A 17,746-nucleotide genomic window follows, 5' to 3' on the forward strand; every position below is an offset into this window, starting at 1 on the left:
CTCTCTCAGACGGCCGGCATCTGATCTGATACTGCTTGTTATTAATTCAGGCTTGTATCAGTCGAGTCCTTTCTACATCATCATCACACCACTGCTCAGCAGGACCTGGCTGATAAACATCAACAGGAAAAGAGTCTGCTTGACATAAAGACATGAATCAGTTTTTCACCATCTTTTTGATTTGTGGTTTTTCATCACCTTGTTGATGAGGGCTGGAAGCTCCACCAGTGTCTCCTCCAGAACAAACAGTCAGTGCAGATTTAACAGTTTTAATTATCTATCAGTAAATTGCAACGTGACAGAACAAAAATGTGAGAGAAAACAGTTTTTTAAAGGTTTTAAAAAAACATCTTGAAACAGAACATGCACATCAGGTCGTGAGTCCGATCTCTGCTAGGGGCAGTAGGGGCTGTGCTCCCCCACCAAGTTTTGAAGGCTATAGTATAAATCTATGCATTTTGGTACTTTTTGAGCATAACAGTAATCAGATATGAAATAATGTCAGTGCCAAGACATACTGTATGTATACATACATACACACACACACACACATATATAAAGAAAAGAGTCATTGCATTCATACCACAAACACATTGCATCAGAGTTGGATTGGAAGCAGACTAACTTACTACTTTTCAAGTGATCAGGTTGTTTAGTGCAGTTTATTTGAACTTCACCGAACAGACTACAGACTGTATTTTCCCTGAAATGGTCTTTGCCCATCTGTGTGGTGTTGTAGTGGGAGAAGAGGTGCAAACCGGTTGTGAGGTTCCTTTAAATGAGGCAGCACAAAGAGAGGTGTTGGTATTTTGGTCACAAATGAATGTTATACTTCATGCTGAGAACCACAATGTGAAGAGACAAAAAGGCTGAATCTGCAACTTCAACTAGTGTACGTGCGTCTGTTAACCACTTGGACAAGTGGGGAGGCAGATTTTTCACACATCTGCTACAAGTGTTCAGATATACCCACAGTCCTGTTTAAGTTCCTGTGTTAGGAGTAGATGGACCAGTAGATGATGTTAAAGAGGATGTAAGATCCAGGAAAAATGACCCGGGAGTACTTATCTATGGCATGTGTGTCAATCCAGACGTTGCTATAGGCGCTGGAGCCAACATGGCCGGTGATCTGATCGCTCTCCATTGCCAACTGAACCAGCATCCTCTCCTGTTTCACCCCGTTCTCTGCTGGCATGCCGTAGTTCCCTGTCGTGTTGGCATCCACCTCGCTGTAGCTGGCTGACATCATGCCAGGATGGGCCATGCCACAGGTGCACGGCAGCTGCAAGGGGACAAAAGGTATTCAGTGGCCTTCCAAACACAAAATGTCCAACAAAAATCAAATCAAATGCAAATGCAAATCAACTTCTCACTCCAGAAAACTTACATCCCAGATTTTTACATTTCTTTGATCTTGTTTTAGGGAATGAATAAAACAATAAGATACTAAATAATAAATGTGATTGTGCAGTGTGATGACCACTGCAACGCTGCATGAATCACAGTATTTGCAATTGCATAGTTTCATTGGCCTCAAGAAAGCCAATCACTTCAGTAATATTCAATCTGACAAATTTATTTTACTATAAAGCGACTGAACAACTGTTCAATTTCATAAATATCAGCAAGATCAAAAATTTTTACAAGAATAAGAGTCATGCTAGCAGCTCTGTGAAGATGTATTGAGGCTTTGAGCTAAATGCTAGCATGAATATGCTGACATGCTGACAGTAACAATGCTAACATGCTAATGTATAGCTGGTAATGTTCACCATTGTCGTTGCTAACAGGCCAACATTTGCCAGATCAGCTCTACATAATAGCACAGTAGGCCTACAGCTGAATCTGATGGATGCAGTTTGGCAGGCATGTCATCATAAAAGCCAATCCATTTCAAGTTTTGGCCTGATAATAAAAAGTCAGGGTATCCGCAACATTATGACCTCCAATGTCAGCATTAAATTTTCATGGCAACCCGAGCAATATTTGAGCTATTTCAGTAGCCAACTGACCAAACACTCATTTTCACTACGCCTTGATGCTGTTAGCCTGGTTAAAAATACATAATGCTTCAGTAAATTTGCATGGACTTCGTGGCATCTGTGAGCATGGAGATGACAGCCAGGTACTGACCCTCTCCCTGAGTTTCCTCTCCTTGCGTTCTTGTAGAGTAGACAGGTAGTTGACTGCAGCATACTCGATCACCGACAGGAACACAAAGACAAAGCTGACCCAGAGGTAAATATCCACAGCTTTGATGTATGACACCCTGGGCATGGAGGCGTTGACTCCAGTGATGATAGTGGACATGGTGAGCACTGTGGTTATACCTGAAACAGGACAACAAGGTCAGAGCAGGCGAAACCAGTCTCGTGTCCTCATGTTTGAGTTGTGTGATAAACATGTTAATTTAAACACAAGATACTTGTGCTCAAAAAGAGGATTCATTCTCAGTGAAGAACCTTGGAGCTCTAATCTGCCTCTATACCTGCCAAAGAGCAGTGATTCCTAACACGTCTCTGGGGGTCATCAGGTGGAAACCTCCCTTCAACAGTGTTTCGCCTACTTAGTCCCACTACACCTCCAGGAGGTTAGGCAGTGAACTCCGGCGTCCCAGAGTCACCCCCCCTAGTGCCAGTTCACACTGCTCCTACACAATCCAAACAGCACCGCCACGTTCAACTGACCCAGAGATGCTCCAGGTAGTGGCCAGTACCGATGCTACCATTTAACTATTGCTAATGCTACTGCTAACCGCTAGGAAGAACAGAAGAAGACAATACAGTTCCGATGCTACCATTTAGCTAATGTTATGTGCTAACCGCTACCTGCTAAGAGGAACAGAAGAAGACAATAACGCTAGATTCACCTATACTGTTAATGTTAATTGCTAGCTACCAATACTAACTGCTAAGATACTATCATACTCTCACCGCTTTAGCTATTGTTAGCTGCTACAATGCTACCACAGGCCTAGATGCCACATGTAACTGCCGATTGCCACACTACCATCATCTACCCCTGCCTCTCACCAACTGCACCAAGAAAAAGCGGGGTGGGAATACAAACCCTGGTTCGGGTAGGGGATAGAAAATAAAGAGGTAGAGTCAAAAGATGAAAGTAGGGATTGGATACAGACCCTTGTTCGGGTAGGGGGTGGAAAATTTAGAAGGTGCTGAAGGTGGAGGCCTAAACCACAGACTAGATTTAACAGCCTCTTCTAACATTTCCTTCAAGAAGCAGCAAACCCTACCATTTCCTTCAAAAAGCAAACAGAGCAGGATAACAAACCCTAACATTTCCTTCAAGAAGCAGACAAAACAGGAAAACAACCAAAAAGATCAAAAAACAAGCCAACTCTGTGTCTTACCACGCAAACTCACCTGAACAGGCCGCATGGTCCCAAAGAGAGACTCTAGCTGGCCACACCCCCACCTTATCTAAACTTCCTGGTTCTCTTCCTATTGGCAGAGCGAGAAGATGGGGCGGGGAAAGCAGAGCAGAGGAGAGGTGTCTTGTTCAGACTTTAACCTCTTCTCTTGCCGGGTTAGGCATGCATGTCCTCTGCCTGCCCCCCCACTGTCCCTATTTCACCCCCCAACTACTATTATTTCTCCTGATCCATATCCACTGACTAGACCTAGCAGCCTCATCTGACATCTCCCTCACTGTCTTTCTTAAATTTTGCCCATGCACTCCCAGCTCCCTCAACAGTGAAACAGCTGACCCTGCAACAAAACCTCTACACCCCACTTCAACCGGACAGACCCTGGTCTTCCATCCCCTCTGCTCAGATTCTGTCTTTAAATCTGCATACTTAGTCTTCTTCCTTTCATAAGCTGCCTCCACTGAATTTTCCCAAGGGACTGTTAACTCAATAAAATACACAGTCTTTTTACTCATGGACCATAAGACAATGTCTGGCCTCAGATTACTATAAACTATTTCCTGGGGCACAACTAGCTGTCCTCCCAAGTCGACCTGCATTTGCCAATCATCAGCCCCTACCAGGCAGCCACCTCCCTGCTTTCTCCCTGACTTAGCAGCTCTATTTTTCTCCCCCTCTCGAACAAACTGCACATCTAACCTCTCCTTTCTAGAACTTCCAGAATTCACCTGCTTCCTTCTCTCCTCAATGCCTGCGGCTAAGCTTCTCAGCACCTGATTATGCCGCCATGTATACCGGCCTTGTGATAAGCTAATTCTACAACCTGACAAAATGTGCTTTAAACTTGCTGTACCTGAGCAGAGTGGGCACGATTGATCGCCCTGTACCCAGAGACTTAGGTTCTGCGGGGTTGGCAACACATCGTATGTCGCCCCTATCAGAAATTTAATACGGCCTTCCTCCATATTCCACAGGTCCCTCCAACTAAGTTTCCTCTTCTCAACACCTTCCCAATTCAACCATTGTCCCTGTTTGGCTTGACCAACTGCTTTTGCCCCTCTTAACAACTCCTCCTGCCTACGCACCTGTTCCACTACAAGCTTTCTTTTCTCCTTTAGACCTGCTTTATTCCACACTGGTTTGCCTGGGCCAAGCCCCAAGCCTCCCCGGCCAAATTGAACATTTCCTACTATTTCTGCATGCCTAAGAGCTGCCTCTGCCTCCTGCACTGCTGCCCTTGGGTTCCATTTCCTCCCCCCAGAAGGATTCGGAACCACATTGCTAACTAACATGTCCTTACTCCCAGATAATAAAAGTTCTGTCCTAACCTTAGTGCATTTAAACTCCTCTGTTAGACTGGATACTGGCAGCTGAAGCATTCCTTTCCCATACAAAGCTACATTGCTTAAGCACCTGGGAGCACCCAACCATTTTCTAATATAAGAGCTAACTAGCCTTTCCATTCTCTCTGCTACAGATAATGGGACTTCATATACTGACATTGGCCACATTAACCTAGGATACAAGCCAAACTGCAAGCACCACAACCTCAGTTTTCCTGGGAGCCCTGATTTATCTATTCTCTCCAGCCCTTCTGCAACATCCTTTCTAAATTGCACAACCTGTTCAACATCATTCAGGTCCACATTGTACCACCGTCCTAGACTCTTAACTGATTTCTCCCTAATTGTTGGGATTTCCTCACCATCTATAGCAAACTTTCTATCACTTACTTTCCCTCTGTATATTGAAATACTCCTTGACTTACTAGGCTTAATCTTCATACTAGCCCACTTGAGATTCTGATTGACTTTATCTAACAACCTCCTTGTACATGGCACTGTTGAAGTTAGCAGTGTCATATCATCCATATAAGCCCTAATTGGTGGAAGACGCATTCCATTCTGCCGTCTCTCTCCACCTACGACCCACTTGGAAGCCCTAATAATTACCTCCATAGCCATTGTGAAAGCTAGCGGGGACACTGTACATCCTGCCATAATACCAACCTCCAATCTTTGCCAGCCTGTTGTGAGCTCTGCGATACTTGCACACAGTCTGATGTCTTGGAAATATGCTTTCACCAAGTTAACAACTATCTCCGGCACTTTAAAGTAGTCAAAGGAACTCCAAATAAGGTTATGTGGCACTGACCCAAACGCATTAGCCAGATCTAAAAATACAACATTCAAGTCTCTTTTCTCCCTCTTAGCTGTCTGAATCTGATGCCAAATCATGCTAGTATGCTCTAAGCATCCCGCAAATCCTGGTATCCCTGCTTTTTGCACTGTTGTATCTATCATACCATTCCTTTCTAAGTATTTAGCCAGCCTCTGTGCTACAATACTAAAGAAAATCTTTCCCTCAACATTTAGGAGAGAAATCATCCGAAACTGGCTAAGGTCCGATAACTCCTTCTCCTTAGGGATGAAGACACCTCCTGCCCTGCGCCATGCTCTTGGAATACTTTGTTTCTCCCAAACTATTCTCAGGTATCTCCATAGTGTCCTTAAGATGCCAGGTGCACTCTTATAGACACGGTAGGGGACTCCATTAGGCCCTGGGGCCGAAGAAGCCTTTGCACGCCTAACCACCTCCACCACTTCTCTCCACCTAGGTGGGCTCACATCCATCTCCTGCTCCACTTCCCCTAATGGTGGCATGTCAGGTGGAAGACCTATGTTCCTATTCTCCTTTGAATCTGAATACGTCGACTTCAAATACTGTTCAATCTCTGATTTCGTTGCCTTAAGTTGCCCTCCTTTTTCTTGATTAAACAAGCCTTTCACAAAATTAAAGGGGTTCCTAAAAAATGCTGACCTTGCACGTTCCTTCTTCTTTCTCTTCTCCCTAAGGTGTTCTGCCCTTCTGAGTACTGCTAACCTGCTTCTCAGTTCCTCCTGCAACACCTTAATTCCCTCCCTTTCTTCTTCTGTCGCCTTCCTCCACTGCTTTCTTAACTGCCTCCTTTCCTTTACTAACTTCTCTATTTCTCTTTGCCGCCTAGACTTGCCGACCTGCACCCTCTCGCCTTTCCTTTTGACAAGCACCCCAAATCTCTCTCGACCATAGGAGTAGATCACATCTCCAATTTTATCCAATTTCTCCACTACATCTCCTCTAAGCCTGCTTAATATGACTGATAAATCTCTATCAACTGCCTCCCACTCTTTGCTATCATTAGCCCTCGGCCACTTAACTCTAGCTTTCTGCTCCATGCTTCTCTCCTTGGCTGGCCTGTTGCCCTCAACACCAACTGCATCCCCTCTCCGTACCTCCTCCTCTCCAGGGATAGTGTTACTGATATCCTGCGAACTGTGGTTTTCTACCTGTCGCTGGACTTCATCCGACTGATTCGACTGACTTCTCAAGAAATACTGGTCGATGCGGCCACTCTGCCCTTCCACCGCTAAACACTTCCTCCTTCCCTGATGAGTTCTAAGGCCTCGGACTGATGTTATTTTCTGCCAGCCACATGGGCAAACTTGAAGCTTCTTATCCTCTGCTGCACAACTTTTGCTCTCCTTAGTTGCCTTCCCTGTCACCTGAGTACTGCTACCTCTGGCCCTAAGAGATGGGTCCGTGCCCCCATCCCTCACTGAGTCATGTATCCAAGGCATAGTCATATCCGTTATCCTGTTCGTTACCATGCAATCCACCTGTGAGTCATCTTCCACCCCTGCTCTCGCTGACTCTTGGGGTATTTTCCTTATATTGGTTGTAGCTAAGTCTGGTTGTAGCAAGGTTAAGGCTTGCCACTGCTGCCATGGGTTGCTAGCCCATACCAGCACCTGTGGGGTCTTTTCCCTCCTGTCAGCTGTCTTTCCAAGCAGTCACATGGTCTTTCCCATGTTGTCAGCTGCTCTATTCACAACAGTCACTAGCCAAGCTAGTTGTGAGTTAATTTAAACACAAGATACTTGTGCTCAAAAAGAGGATTCATTCTCAGTGAAGAACCTTGGAGCTCTAATCTGCCTCTATACCTGCCAAAGAGCAGTGATTCCTAACACGTCTCTGGGGGTCATCAGGTGGAAACCTCCCTTCAACAGTGTTTCGCCTACTTAGTCCCACTACACCTCCAGGAGGTTAGGCAGTGAACTCCGGCGTCCCAGAGTCACCCCCCCTAGTGCCAGTTCACACTGCTCCTACACAATCCAAACAGCACCGCCACGTTCAACTGACCCAGAGATGCTCCAGGTAGTGGCCAGTACCGATGCTACCATTTAACTATTGCTAATGCTACTGCTAACCGCTAGGAAGAACAGAAGAAGACAATACAGTTCCGATGCTACCATTTAGCTAATGTTATGTGCTAACCGCTACCTGCTAAGAGGAACAGAAGAAGACAATAACGCTAGATTCACCTATACTGTTAATGTTAATTGCTAGCTACCAATACTAACTGCTAAGATACTATCATACTCTCACCGCTTTAGCTATTGTTAGCTGCTACAATGCTACCACAGGCCTAGATGCCACATGTAACTGCCGATTGCCACACTACCATCATCTACCCCTGCCTCTCACCAACTGCACCAAGAAAAAGCGGGGTGGGAATACAAACCCTGGTTCGGGTAGGGGATAGAAAATAAAGAGGTAGAGTCAAAAGATGAAAGTAGGGATTGGATACAGACCCTTGTTCGGGTAGGGGGTGGAAAATTTAGAAGGTGCTGAAGGTGGAGGCCTAAACCACAGACTAGATTTACAAAGGTACAAAGGCACATTTGTCTGAGAGAAGAGACATGACATTCAAATTTCTTTTTCCATTTGTGTAAACATGATTTATGAGTAAAGAAAAGTATTTTCATTGTAGTCAGCTGTAGGTTTCGGTAAAATAAAAACTTAAAAATTGCTTAACAGCTAGAAGTCAAGTCAAGTTTTTTAAATTTATATTCCATTTACATTGTCTAATATCACAAATGACAAAATTGCCTTAAGGGGCTCCACAATCTGTTCAGGATATAACACCCTCTGTCCGTAGATCCTGATTAGGATATGAAAAACTCTCCAAACTAAGAACTACGCCAGTAACTAATGACTGCACCAATCAGCTAACCACACCAAGCTCTCTCACCCAGCGGCACTCTGGCAGGGACGGCCCTGCGGTCAATCCAGAAGGACACCCAGGACAGCATGACCATCAGAGTGGCAGGGAAGTAGGTCTGCAGCAGGAAAAAGAAGATGTGACGCCGCAGAGTGAAGTTGATGTACAGACGGTTGTACCAGCCTGGAGAAGAGAGTAAGTCAGACGTTGTGTAGGCCTGAGATACTGTAAGCCTCGATCAGAAGACAGCTCTGCACTTCCTACCAGTACCTGTGCTGCTGTAGAAAGCCAGTCTTGTGGTGGTGTGGAACTCCTGGATGAGGAACTGGGAGAGAGAAATCCTCTCGTCTGTGTTTAAAGACCTGTTCCCTTTTTTCCAGTACAGCATCAGGTCATCATCTGTATATGCATCTGGAAAAACAAAGACTATCTGTGGCAAAAACTCTATTGTAACTAATGTGAAAATAATACCAGAGCGAAGGCAGTACACTACCACCACCCTCAAAAGTCTCCAGTCTTTACTGGACTGACTTATCAGAATACAGTGACACAGAATCCAACTGTGTCACTGCAGACGCTAAGCTTGATCCTATCAGTCACTTACAGCTCTCTATCTCCAAAGAGCACGTCTGCGTATCGAGAGGAAAGCGACTCAGGTCCATGCTGCACATGGCTGTGACCGTCACCCTGCAATGACAAAACAATTAGCTCTGGTGATCAAATGAGAAAATCTTTACTACAGTGCACCTGGAACAGATGTATTGATGTTTATATTTCACCAATAATCCATTTCTGTTTAACTTCCTGTGGATTCTGCAGTTATTCTCCTCAGTTGGCTGAAAGCTCTGCTGACTGAGGTAGAATGACAGAGCTCCCTTCACTAGTGTGTTGAAACACAATAAATTTATTAATAATTTAGATTTCTCAAAATACATATAGTGTATTGATTCATGTATGTCTGTGTTCGTGTTCTAAATTTCACATTAATTCATAAAATAAGCAAATTGCTGCTGGTAGGTGGGAGAATAACTGACCAATAGGCCTTGCAACTATATTATCAGAATGACGTCTACTGTCTTTTACTGACTTCTTAGAAAATTTATTGTGGCAGATTAGGCAACACACTTGACATACAGTGAGTATGTGATATTTACTATCATATTACTACAGCAGTGAGAGTCTGACATACTGAGAGTCATACAAATGTGCTGATGACTTCTGCAGTGGGGATGCAGTAGAGACGGTACTTTAGTGTGTGGACCAAGGATGGTTGTGAGGGGTCGGTGGTCCTTTAGGAGTGTAAACTCCTTTACATACAAGTACTGATGAAATTTTCTGACTCCAAACACAATGCCTCGGGTTCTAATTGAGCATAATTTGTGACTGTCTTGTTCAATGTCCTTGATGAGAAAACAATTGCAGCTATATTTTTCATGTCCTACCATCTGGCAGTACATGAAATATAACTAACCCCCAGTCCATAAGGACAGGCGTCAGAGGCAAGCTGGAGCAGAAGTCATGGGTCAAGGCGAGGCAGGACCTCTGACACGGTCAGCACATCTTCAGGGTTAATGAATTAAATTATATGGTTACAGTGCATCGACCTCACAATGAAAGCCAGACCATCCTGTTTAACTTGCCCTGTGTGTAAAACACACAGTCACATATGCAGTGTGACTGTACAGATAAGACCTGAGGAGCTTCACTCTGCCTTATTGCATGCGTCTCTACATCAAACCACCTCACTTGTCTGTGGCTCCTGATTTCTTTGTTTTCCTCACAAACCAAAGCGACCTGTTACACTGTACTGGTTACATATGTGAGTATGGTACATATGTTTTTGCTCTGTTTAATTCAGGTGAAATGAAGACTGGCCAGCAGACAGTCAAAGCTTTCACTCTTGGGCTGGAGGGGTGTTGGGTCATCCTTTAAATCTTCTGATTTAGCGCTGGAGTCTGAGAGACTACACAAGAACGTGAGGTCAGTGAGGCTGGACGATGACTGTAAGTTTTCTAGGCTGGATGCTTTGATGCCAACTGGCTGCTCAGTGTCTTTTTGGTTCTGCAGTTCTTCCAAAGCTTGATATTTATTTAGTTTTTTCCCTCCACAGGTTTTGTCAGGTTGAGTATGACGACAGACAGATGGTGGATCCTGTGATGTCCCAAACACATTCATTTCTGTATGAACTGCAAAAATACTGCACCCTCAACATCACTTCAGAGGTTATTTTTAGTTGTAAGTCTATTTTATGGAACTCAGGATATCAGACAAATATCATACAGCGGATGTATTCAGCTTCAGTTTGAGGCTAAAGTAAAACAAAATAGTCGTCCAATCAAATCTGTATGTATGTGTTGAGGAAACAGTGACCCTTCAAACAAGCATCTGTTTTGTTCCGTTGCTACAGATGGTGCTGACTGATCATGAAACTCCATTTGGAAATGTGTTATTTGTTGTGAAGAACTGCTGTTAGTTGTTTGTCAGTTCACTACAGGGTGGCTGTGGGTAACGGTGATGGCATGGTGTTAGCGCCATCTTTGGGCCAACTTGCACTACTTTCGTTCTTCCTTCAGTCCATGAGGAGGAACCACAGAGAGAGATAGAAAACTATGCATTTGACTGTGGTGGTAAAACATCCAGATTTTTCACTGTGTGTGAGATTCTTACTTCCCAGTGAGGCGCTCTTCCACTTTAGTGATTCTTCAACAACCTGTCTATAACTACGTGTCTTCCTTTTGATATCTGCTGTACATCTTTACAGCACAATCCCAGCATTTCTGAACAATCTTAAACACTGATACCATGAGGTGGCTCAACTTTGGAAGTGTTTAGTTAGAGAAATTGAACATATGATATTTACTATAATCTCTGTTTATCGACAATCATGGTAACTGATGAAAACTGATACAATAGCCAATAATGATACATCATCCAGGAGGAAATCCAGTTGATGTTAGGATATCAAGATGCAAGGGAGTTGTGCGATTACACATCCTGTCATGACTATTATGGGAATATGATACGAAACTAAAATGACAGGTCAGATTTTGTTTTCTTCTTCTTCCTTTAGCCCACTTGAATTTAGGTGTTCAGTGGACACTCCATAAGGCAACAAGCCACAAACCGTATTTGACATCTGGTTTAGAGGGATAAACTAATTTGGACTTTTTTGGAGAATTATCAGTCCGACTGGATCATTGACAGTTAAACGGATTTTGGGGAAAGCTGAAGTTAAGCAGAGACATGACTCATGGGGGAGAACACCAACTAAGATGTTTGTAGTTTAGTATCTAACCTTCAGCAGAGAATGACCCCTCCATATTCACAGGCAAATACTGTGTCAGTCCAGGGTTTCAGATGAGATTTGATTTCCAGCTCAGGGATGATAAATGAAAACAGATAATCCGGCTCACAGGACGAAAGAAGGCCACACGGTCTGCAGGCCAGGTCTACAAACTGTCATCCTTACTTGCCAATATGCCTTAGTCTGGGAAATCTCCACCCAGCATCAGCCCCACGCAGATTAACCCAACTCAAGTGATGAGTGTGGTTATATCTACTATTTACCATCAAGTGCTCTTCCCACATACGCACAGTATACATTCACCAGGTCGCAAAGTACCACAGTCCACATCAAGATCAGGATCTCTGATTTTCTCTGATCATTTCTACGGATCATTTGGCTCCTGCTATCAATAACACAGATATAACAGCAATAACATTCAAATATTTCGGATCAAATAGTGAATGTTGGTGACTGCACATTTGTAGATAATGATGTCATCATTTGAATTTTGTTTGTCCCAGTCTGTCAGGAAGGCAGCACTATGCTCCAGTGGTCACAACAGGCGGCAGATGGCCAGCTGTTAATCTCTGCCAGGCTCTGTAATGTGGATTACAGAATCAGCTATCTTGGCTGGGAGCCTCCTATCGCTCGCCAAAATTACAAGGTCTGGCTCAGCAGTATTAGCAGTCGTAATTGGCAGATCGCTCTCCCCTTAAATACACATCTTGTGCTGTGGCAGCTGGTGCCACTTTGTCTTGGCAGGACAATCAACAGTAATTACATTCCCTGAACACCCCCTAACATCATAACCTGCCCCAGTGAGAAAGTATTATATGTATTCTGTGAACATTGGCCCTTGTTTTGATTGGCTCTGACCCTAGCATTATTTCTAACTCTAACCATCTAACCAATCAGGTACCCCAACCCCTAACCAAGCAACGGTCACTAGCCAATCAGAGGAAGAGTAGGGCGGGTCTTCACAGAATGCGGGTGGGGGAAAAAGTGCTCTATATAGCTACAGGAAACAGCAGAGTTGGTGATAATTCATTATTAGCTCATCACTATGGGCAACTCCGTTCACATTACACACAGTCACTTGATCCCTTGTCTATTTAAAAAATGCTGAGCAACTTTAAATATATGTTGTCCCCTTTTGAACAACATGATTAATGAAATTTAATGGTGCATGCATGACGCCAGTTTGCCTCTTGACTGTTATTTTGGTCTGTTCATTAATAATAATGGCTGTTTTTCACTCAGAGTGTTGTGATGAACCACAAGCACTGAGCATGTTGTTTCATTTAATCACTACTGACATGGCTCTGAGCTGGAACTGCAAAGCATGCTAAAGGGACTTTTCAACATTTTTGGGAAATGTACTTATTTTTGACAGCGAGAAAAATCTGTGCGTAAAACACAGAATGGTAGTCTGGATGTACTTAGCCTAGCTTAGCATAGAGACAGAAAGCAGGGAGAAACAGCTACCCTGGCTCTGTCCTAAGGGAAAAGGCATGCCATGCGATTTTAGGAGGAATTAAGCATTGGAATGATTTGCCTAGCTGACAAACAGCAGTGTATCCGTCTGGCCAGTACTTTTGTGCTGCTCCTCAGATTGCCAGATCCAGTCAGTGAGTATTAGCATGGGCCTCTGAGCACAATGGTAGCAAACCTGGCAACCTCACTCTGGTGACAAGACTCTGTGGAGTTTCTGACTACTGTTATGCCAAAATTAGGAGTTGGGGGTATCCAGATCAACAGTTAGTGGAATTAATTCTCCCGCTGGACGTCATTAAGCCATTGCAGAAGAAGAGGACACAATGAGATGATGTATTTAACAGGGCACCAATCAAACCTCAAAATATGACATTTATGTGTTTCATGTGTCAATTTAAGGATCTGCCAATTACAGATCCAACGTTTTCACCTGAAGTGTTCGGCCCCGCTGATGGGGGGAATTACCTGAGGCTGTAGAGGACTTTGCCATCGGGGTAAACTCGCAGCATGACATTGTCAGTGGTGGTGTCATGTGTGAAGGATTTCTTAGAGTGGACAAAAAACATATCTGGTACCCAGATTTTCTTCACCAGGCGGCTATCAAACGTCATGCTCTGGTTGTTGTTGCTTCTGAAGGACAGACGTTCATCTTTCCAGTAGTGCCTCAGATACAGGGTCATAGTAAAGTCCTTAAACAAGGAAATTCATGTGTGTTACATTACTTTCTCAACCAACCACATAAATGAATGATCTTACTTACAGTTTGGTCCAGACATACCATATCGACCTCTGAAATAGCATCCAAACTTTCAACTTGAACATCCACTCCAACTGGAACTGCAGGCCCTAAAAGAACATGTTTACAAAAATGCATTACGATGTAATTTACAGCCGTGTTCACGTGTTGAGTGTTATCTTACAGTCCAGCTGTGGAGAGTACAGTGTGCCGATGTAGCCTGTAGCCTGCTTGCTTCAAACAATGTCTTCTGCTCTGTTTTATCAAAATCCCCATGAAAGCAGTTTTTTAACAGGGCTTCAGATTCCATACATTTTCAAAATCATGAAGCATTCTTTGAATCCTCCTGGTGATGTAGCATCGAACCAGGGCTTTAGTTAGTGTGAACAATTTCCTGGATCAAAATTAGGGTCTTACCTTTCTCATGACTTGACCTGGAATTATATCATTGCATTTTTCAAACACAGGACTGCACCCTGGCTGAATGCTCTGCTTATGTTGCCATCTAGCGGTTGTTGCTCTCTACACCCTCACTCCAGCCATTCTTCACAGTGGACTACAGGGATACAGCGCTGCATCAGACTCAGCTGCCGTGATGGAAGACTGTCCTCCCAAGAACAGGACAGCATCATTTGCTCAAATGAGTAAAACAGAGAGTTGATAGAAGTTCAAATCCTGCATACTTTTCTCAAGTCAGCCGCAGCTGTCATGATTTTGCTGTTTGAAAGTTGTGGGAGGAAGTATTTGAAATGCTGGGGCCTTAAACCTAAACCCGGTCATTTTTGTGTCTAAACGTAGTGGCATAGACATCTTTGCTTAGTGTAAGGTTACTCTGTGCACACATGTCTCATCAAGCATTGAGTTACTCTGAAAACAGTGTATGTACATCAGGATGAGAGAACAACTCTCTTAGTCATGTTGCATGAAAGGATACTCAACCACTGGGTGCAGAAAAAAAACAAACTTACAGAAATGTAACCCTATCCAGACAAACAATGATGCCAGTTTGCACAGCAGAGACAGAACCATGGGAACATAGGAACGACTCCTGTAAACATAAAGAGTATCCAGAGTGTGTGTGTGTGTGTGTGTGTTTATATATATATATATATATAAAGGAAGGAAGTCAACCACAGCCAAATACCTACAACCAGTAAGGCAGGTCTGGTGAGTGTCAGAGCCACTGTACAGAATGAAACAACTGAGATCCAGGAATCCATCCTGAAGATGGCCCCCAATGATTAGCTACTATGTGAATATATCAGGCAACAGAAAACCGATGATGCAGAAGAGGAGGACCGACCATCATGGAGGAACAAGCCCCTTCATGGCATGTACCACCGCCAGATAGAGGAAGTGGCTGATATCAACAAATCCTACCAGTGGCTGGAAAAGGCTGGACTAAAGACAGCACAGAAGCACTAACCATGGCTGCACAAGAACAGGCCCTCAGTACAAGATCAACAGAGGCAGGGATCTACCATACCAGACAGGATCCCGGGTACAGGCCGTGCAAAGGGGCTCCTGAGACAGTCCTGCACAGAGTAGCAGCCAACCAGCCAGTCATCATGTTAATAGACAAACAACAGAAGAAGGCAGTAGTGACAGACATACGGATCCCGAGCGACAGCAACATCAAGAAAAAGGAACACGAGAAGCTCGAAAAAGCCGAAGGGAAAAATTAGCTAGAGAAGATTCAGGGAGTAAAGGCAACAGTGGTTCCAGAGGTAACCACACACACACACACACACACATATATATACAGACACACACACACAATCAGACTCAATCCAGCTCAAATATACAAATATTCTGATGTAAATAAGGGCAATAAAGACTGACCAAAGTCTGCCATTAACACAGCAAAGGCTTTTCAAGAACTCTGTGTGAGATTTTGTACTTATAGTGGAAATACAAGTGTAAGATTTTAAAGAGCACACAGACTTAGGGTTTAAACACTGTTAATATGGCAGATTAAGAAGGAAGTTATTGTAACCTAAAGCTACAGACTGTGGCTGCTTGGTAATTAATCACTGGCCCACAGCAGCATGGCTCAAACATAATCCTTCTCTGTTATGTCATCTCTACAAGCCAGCGCTGGACCCCAACCTCCCACATTTAGATGAGCATATAGATCAGATGTTTGGTTTGCGGTTTAGTGTAAAGTCTAAAAGAACACTTGATGTGACCAATGACCTGTCTGCACACTAAATTAATTTAGATGCATGTTTGAATCGAGATCACAGTCCACTGGCTGCCCACATGATGAGTGATTGACAGCTTCATTTAGTTCAGAAAGATAAACCTCCTTACCTCCAAATCCTGGTCGCATTGTAAAGTCGTGGTCTTCTATCCTCAGCAGCTGCTCTGTCTTTGTGCCCCAAGCTTTAGTTATATCTGGACTCCTCTTGAAGATGGGACTAAAGGAAATGTTTGGAAAACAACAATTTGAGAGTTAATTCATGAACCACTATTTGTGAAAAGAGTGTTTGTGACAATCCTGTATTTTATTATGTAGATTGATCATGTTGTTTATTATTTTGTATTTAGATTATATTACATTCCCAACATGCACCAAGTGTGTTCTATCAATGCTTCTGTAGAACTATTATTATTATTTTGCCTTTATGGGTGGAGAGGAGAGTGACAGTGTGGAAAGGGCGAGAGAGAGAGGACAACATGCAGCAAAGGTTGGAATCAAATCAAACCTGGCTGCTGCAGTAAGGACTCTCCACCAGGTGAGCTAGCCTGGAGCCTGGATGATGAGATGCCAGCTCACCTTCGTGTTTCTGAGGTGTCACACCACATCAGGTAAACACCCTCCAGCGGTATGCTGGTGAAGGTCTGCTACAAAGTTGCCTTAAACTTATTGTTGACCTCAGCATATTTCAACTTACCTGCACTGTCATTGTCTCACAAACTCTCGGTACTTGTAAGCTATTGGCAGCCGTGGCCTAAAGGTTGGAGAAGCGGCTTGTGACCGGAGGGTCGCCGGTTCGATTGCCCCCACTGGACTGGCAGAGAAACTTGGGTGTGGTGGAGTATTCACCCCCCCCGGCTGATGTGCCCTTGAGCAAGGCACTTACCCCCCCAATATGTTCCCTGGGCACCAGATCTGGCAGCCCACTGCTCCTGTGTGTTCACTGCATGGGACTCAGTGAACCAGCTGCGTATGTTACTAGCTTGTATACGTTCTGTTTCCTGGCAGAAAATCCACTTTCAGAGTATTATGTGCTTCATATTCTTATTTAACGTGCATTTCATCTGAGATATATGAGAGATGGATTATTATTTATTTCAATCGTAAGCTAGTAAGTAAGTGTTTAATCAGCTTCTCCACTCAGCATTTCTAATTCAGAACGTGGGGATTTTAACTTCTGTCTGTCTGCTGGTCAGTTGGTCCATCCAAGGGGAGAAATCCTAATGACTTCAGTGAACTTTTTCTCTGGCACCACCATGAGGTTTACATTTGTGGTTTTAAGTAAAATATCTCAGCAACTATTGGATGGTTTGTCATACAATATAGCTCACATTCATGACCCACACAGGAGGGACTGTAACAACTTTAGTAGACAGTGATATCAGCAGACAGTTTTCCTGCATCCCATGCCAGTTTGGTCTTCTCTGCAAACGGAAGTGATCAGCATTTTTAACCCCCCCGATGATGTCCTCTGCAGTGGCTGTGGCTTTAAACTTCATGCCGTAGAGGTCAGATACTTCCACCGTGCAGCCCTGAGCTGTCAAAGCTTCCACAGCAGCATCTTTGGCTGCAGCGCTGAATGAGCCAGCGCTCTGATG

The 17,746-nt window shown here is 43.9% G+C and overlaps 1 protein-coding gene across 1 annotated transcript; it reads right to left on the bottom strand.

Moving 5' to 3' along the window:
- Positions 1-994: 994 nt before the first annotated feature.
- On the bottom strand, positions 995-16,295 carry LOC121621883 (gamma-aminobutyric acid receptor subunit rho-1-like). The gene is made up of 8 exons (XM_041958581.1): positions 16,262-16,295; positions 13,991-14,058; positions 13,678-13,901; positions 9,037-9,119; positions 8,703-8,843; positions 8,463-8,615; positions 2,134-2,330; positions 995-1,282 (listed from the first exon to the last, which is right to left on the bottom strand). The coding sequence occupies exons 1-8, from the start codon at positions 16,278-16,280 to the stop codon at positions 995-997; spliced, it is 1,173 nt and encodes a 390-aa protein (XP_041814515.1). The 5' UTR covers positions 16,281-16,295.
- Positions 16,296-17,746: the final 1,451 nt, after the last annotated feature.

Source organism: Chelmon rostratus, chromosome 18, assembly GCF_017976325.1.
Source record: "Chelmon rostratus isolate fCheRos1 chromosome 18, fCheRos1.pri, whole genome shotgun sequence".
In the NCBI taxonomy this organism is placed as follows: Eukaryota; Metazoa; Chordata; class Actinopteri; order Chaetodontiformes; family Chaetodontidae; genus Chelmon; species Chelmon rostratus.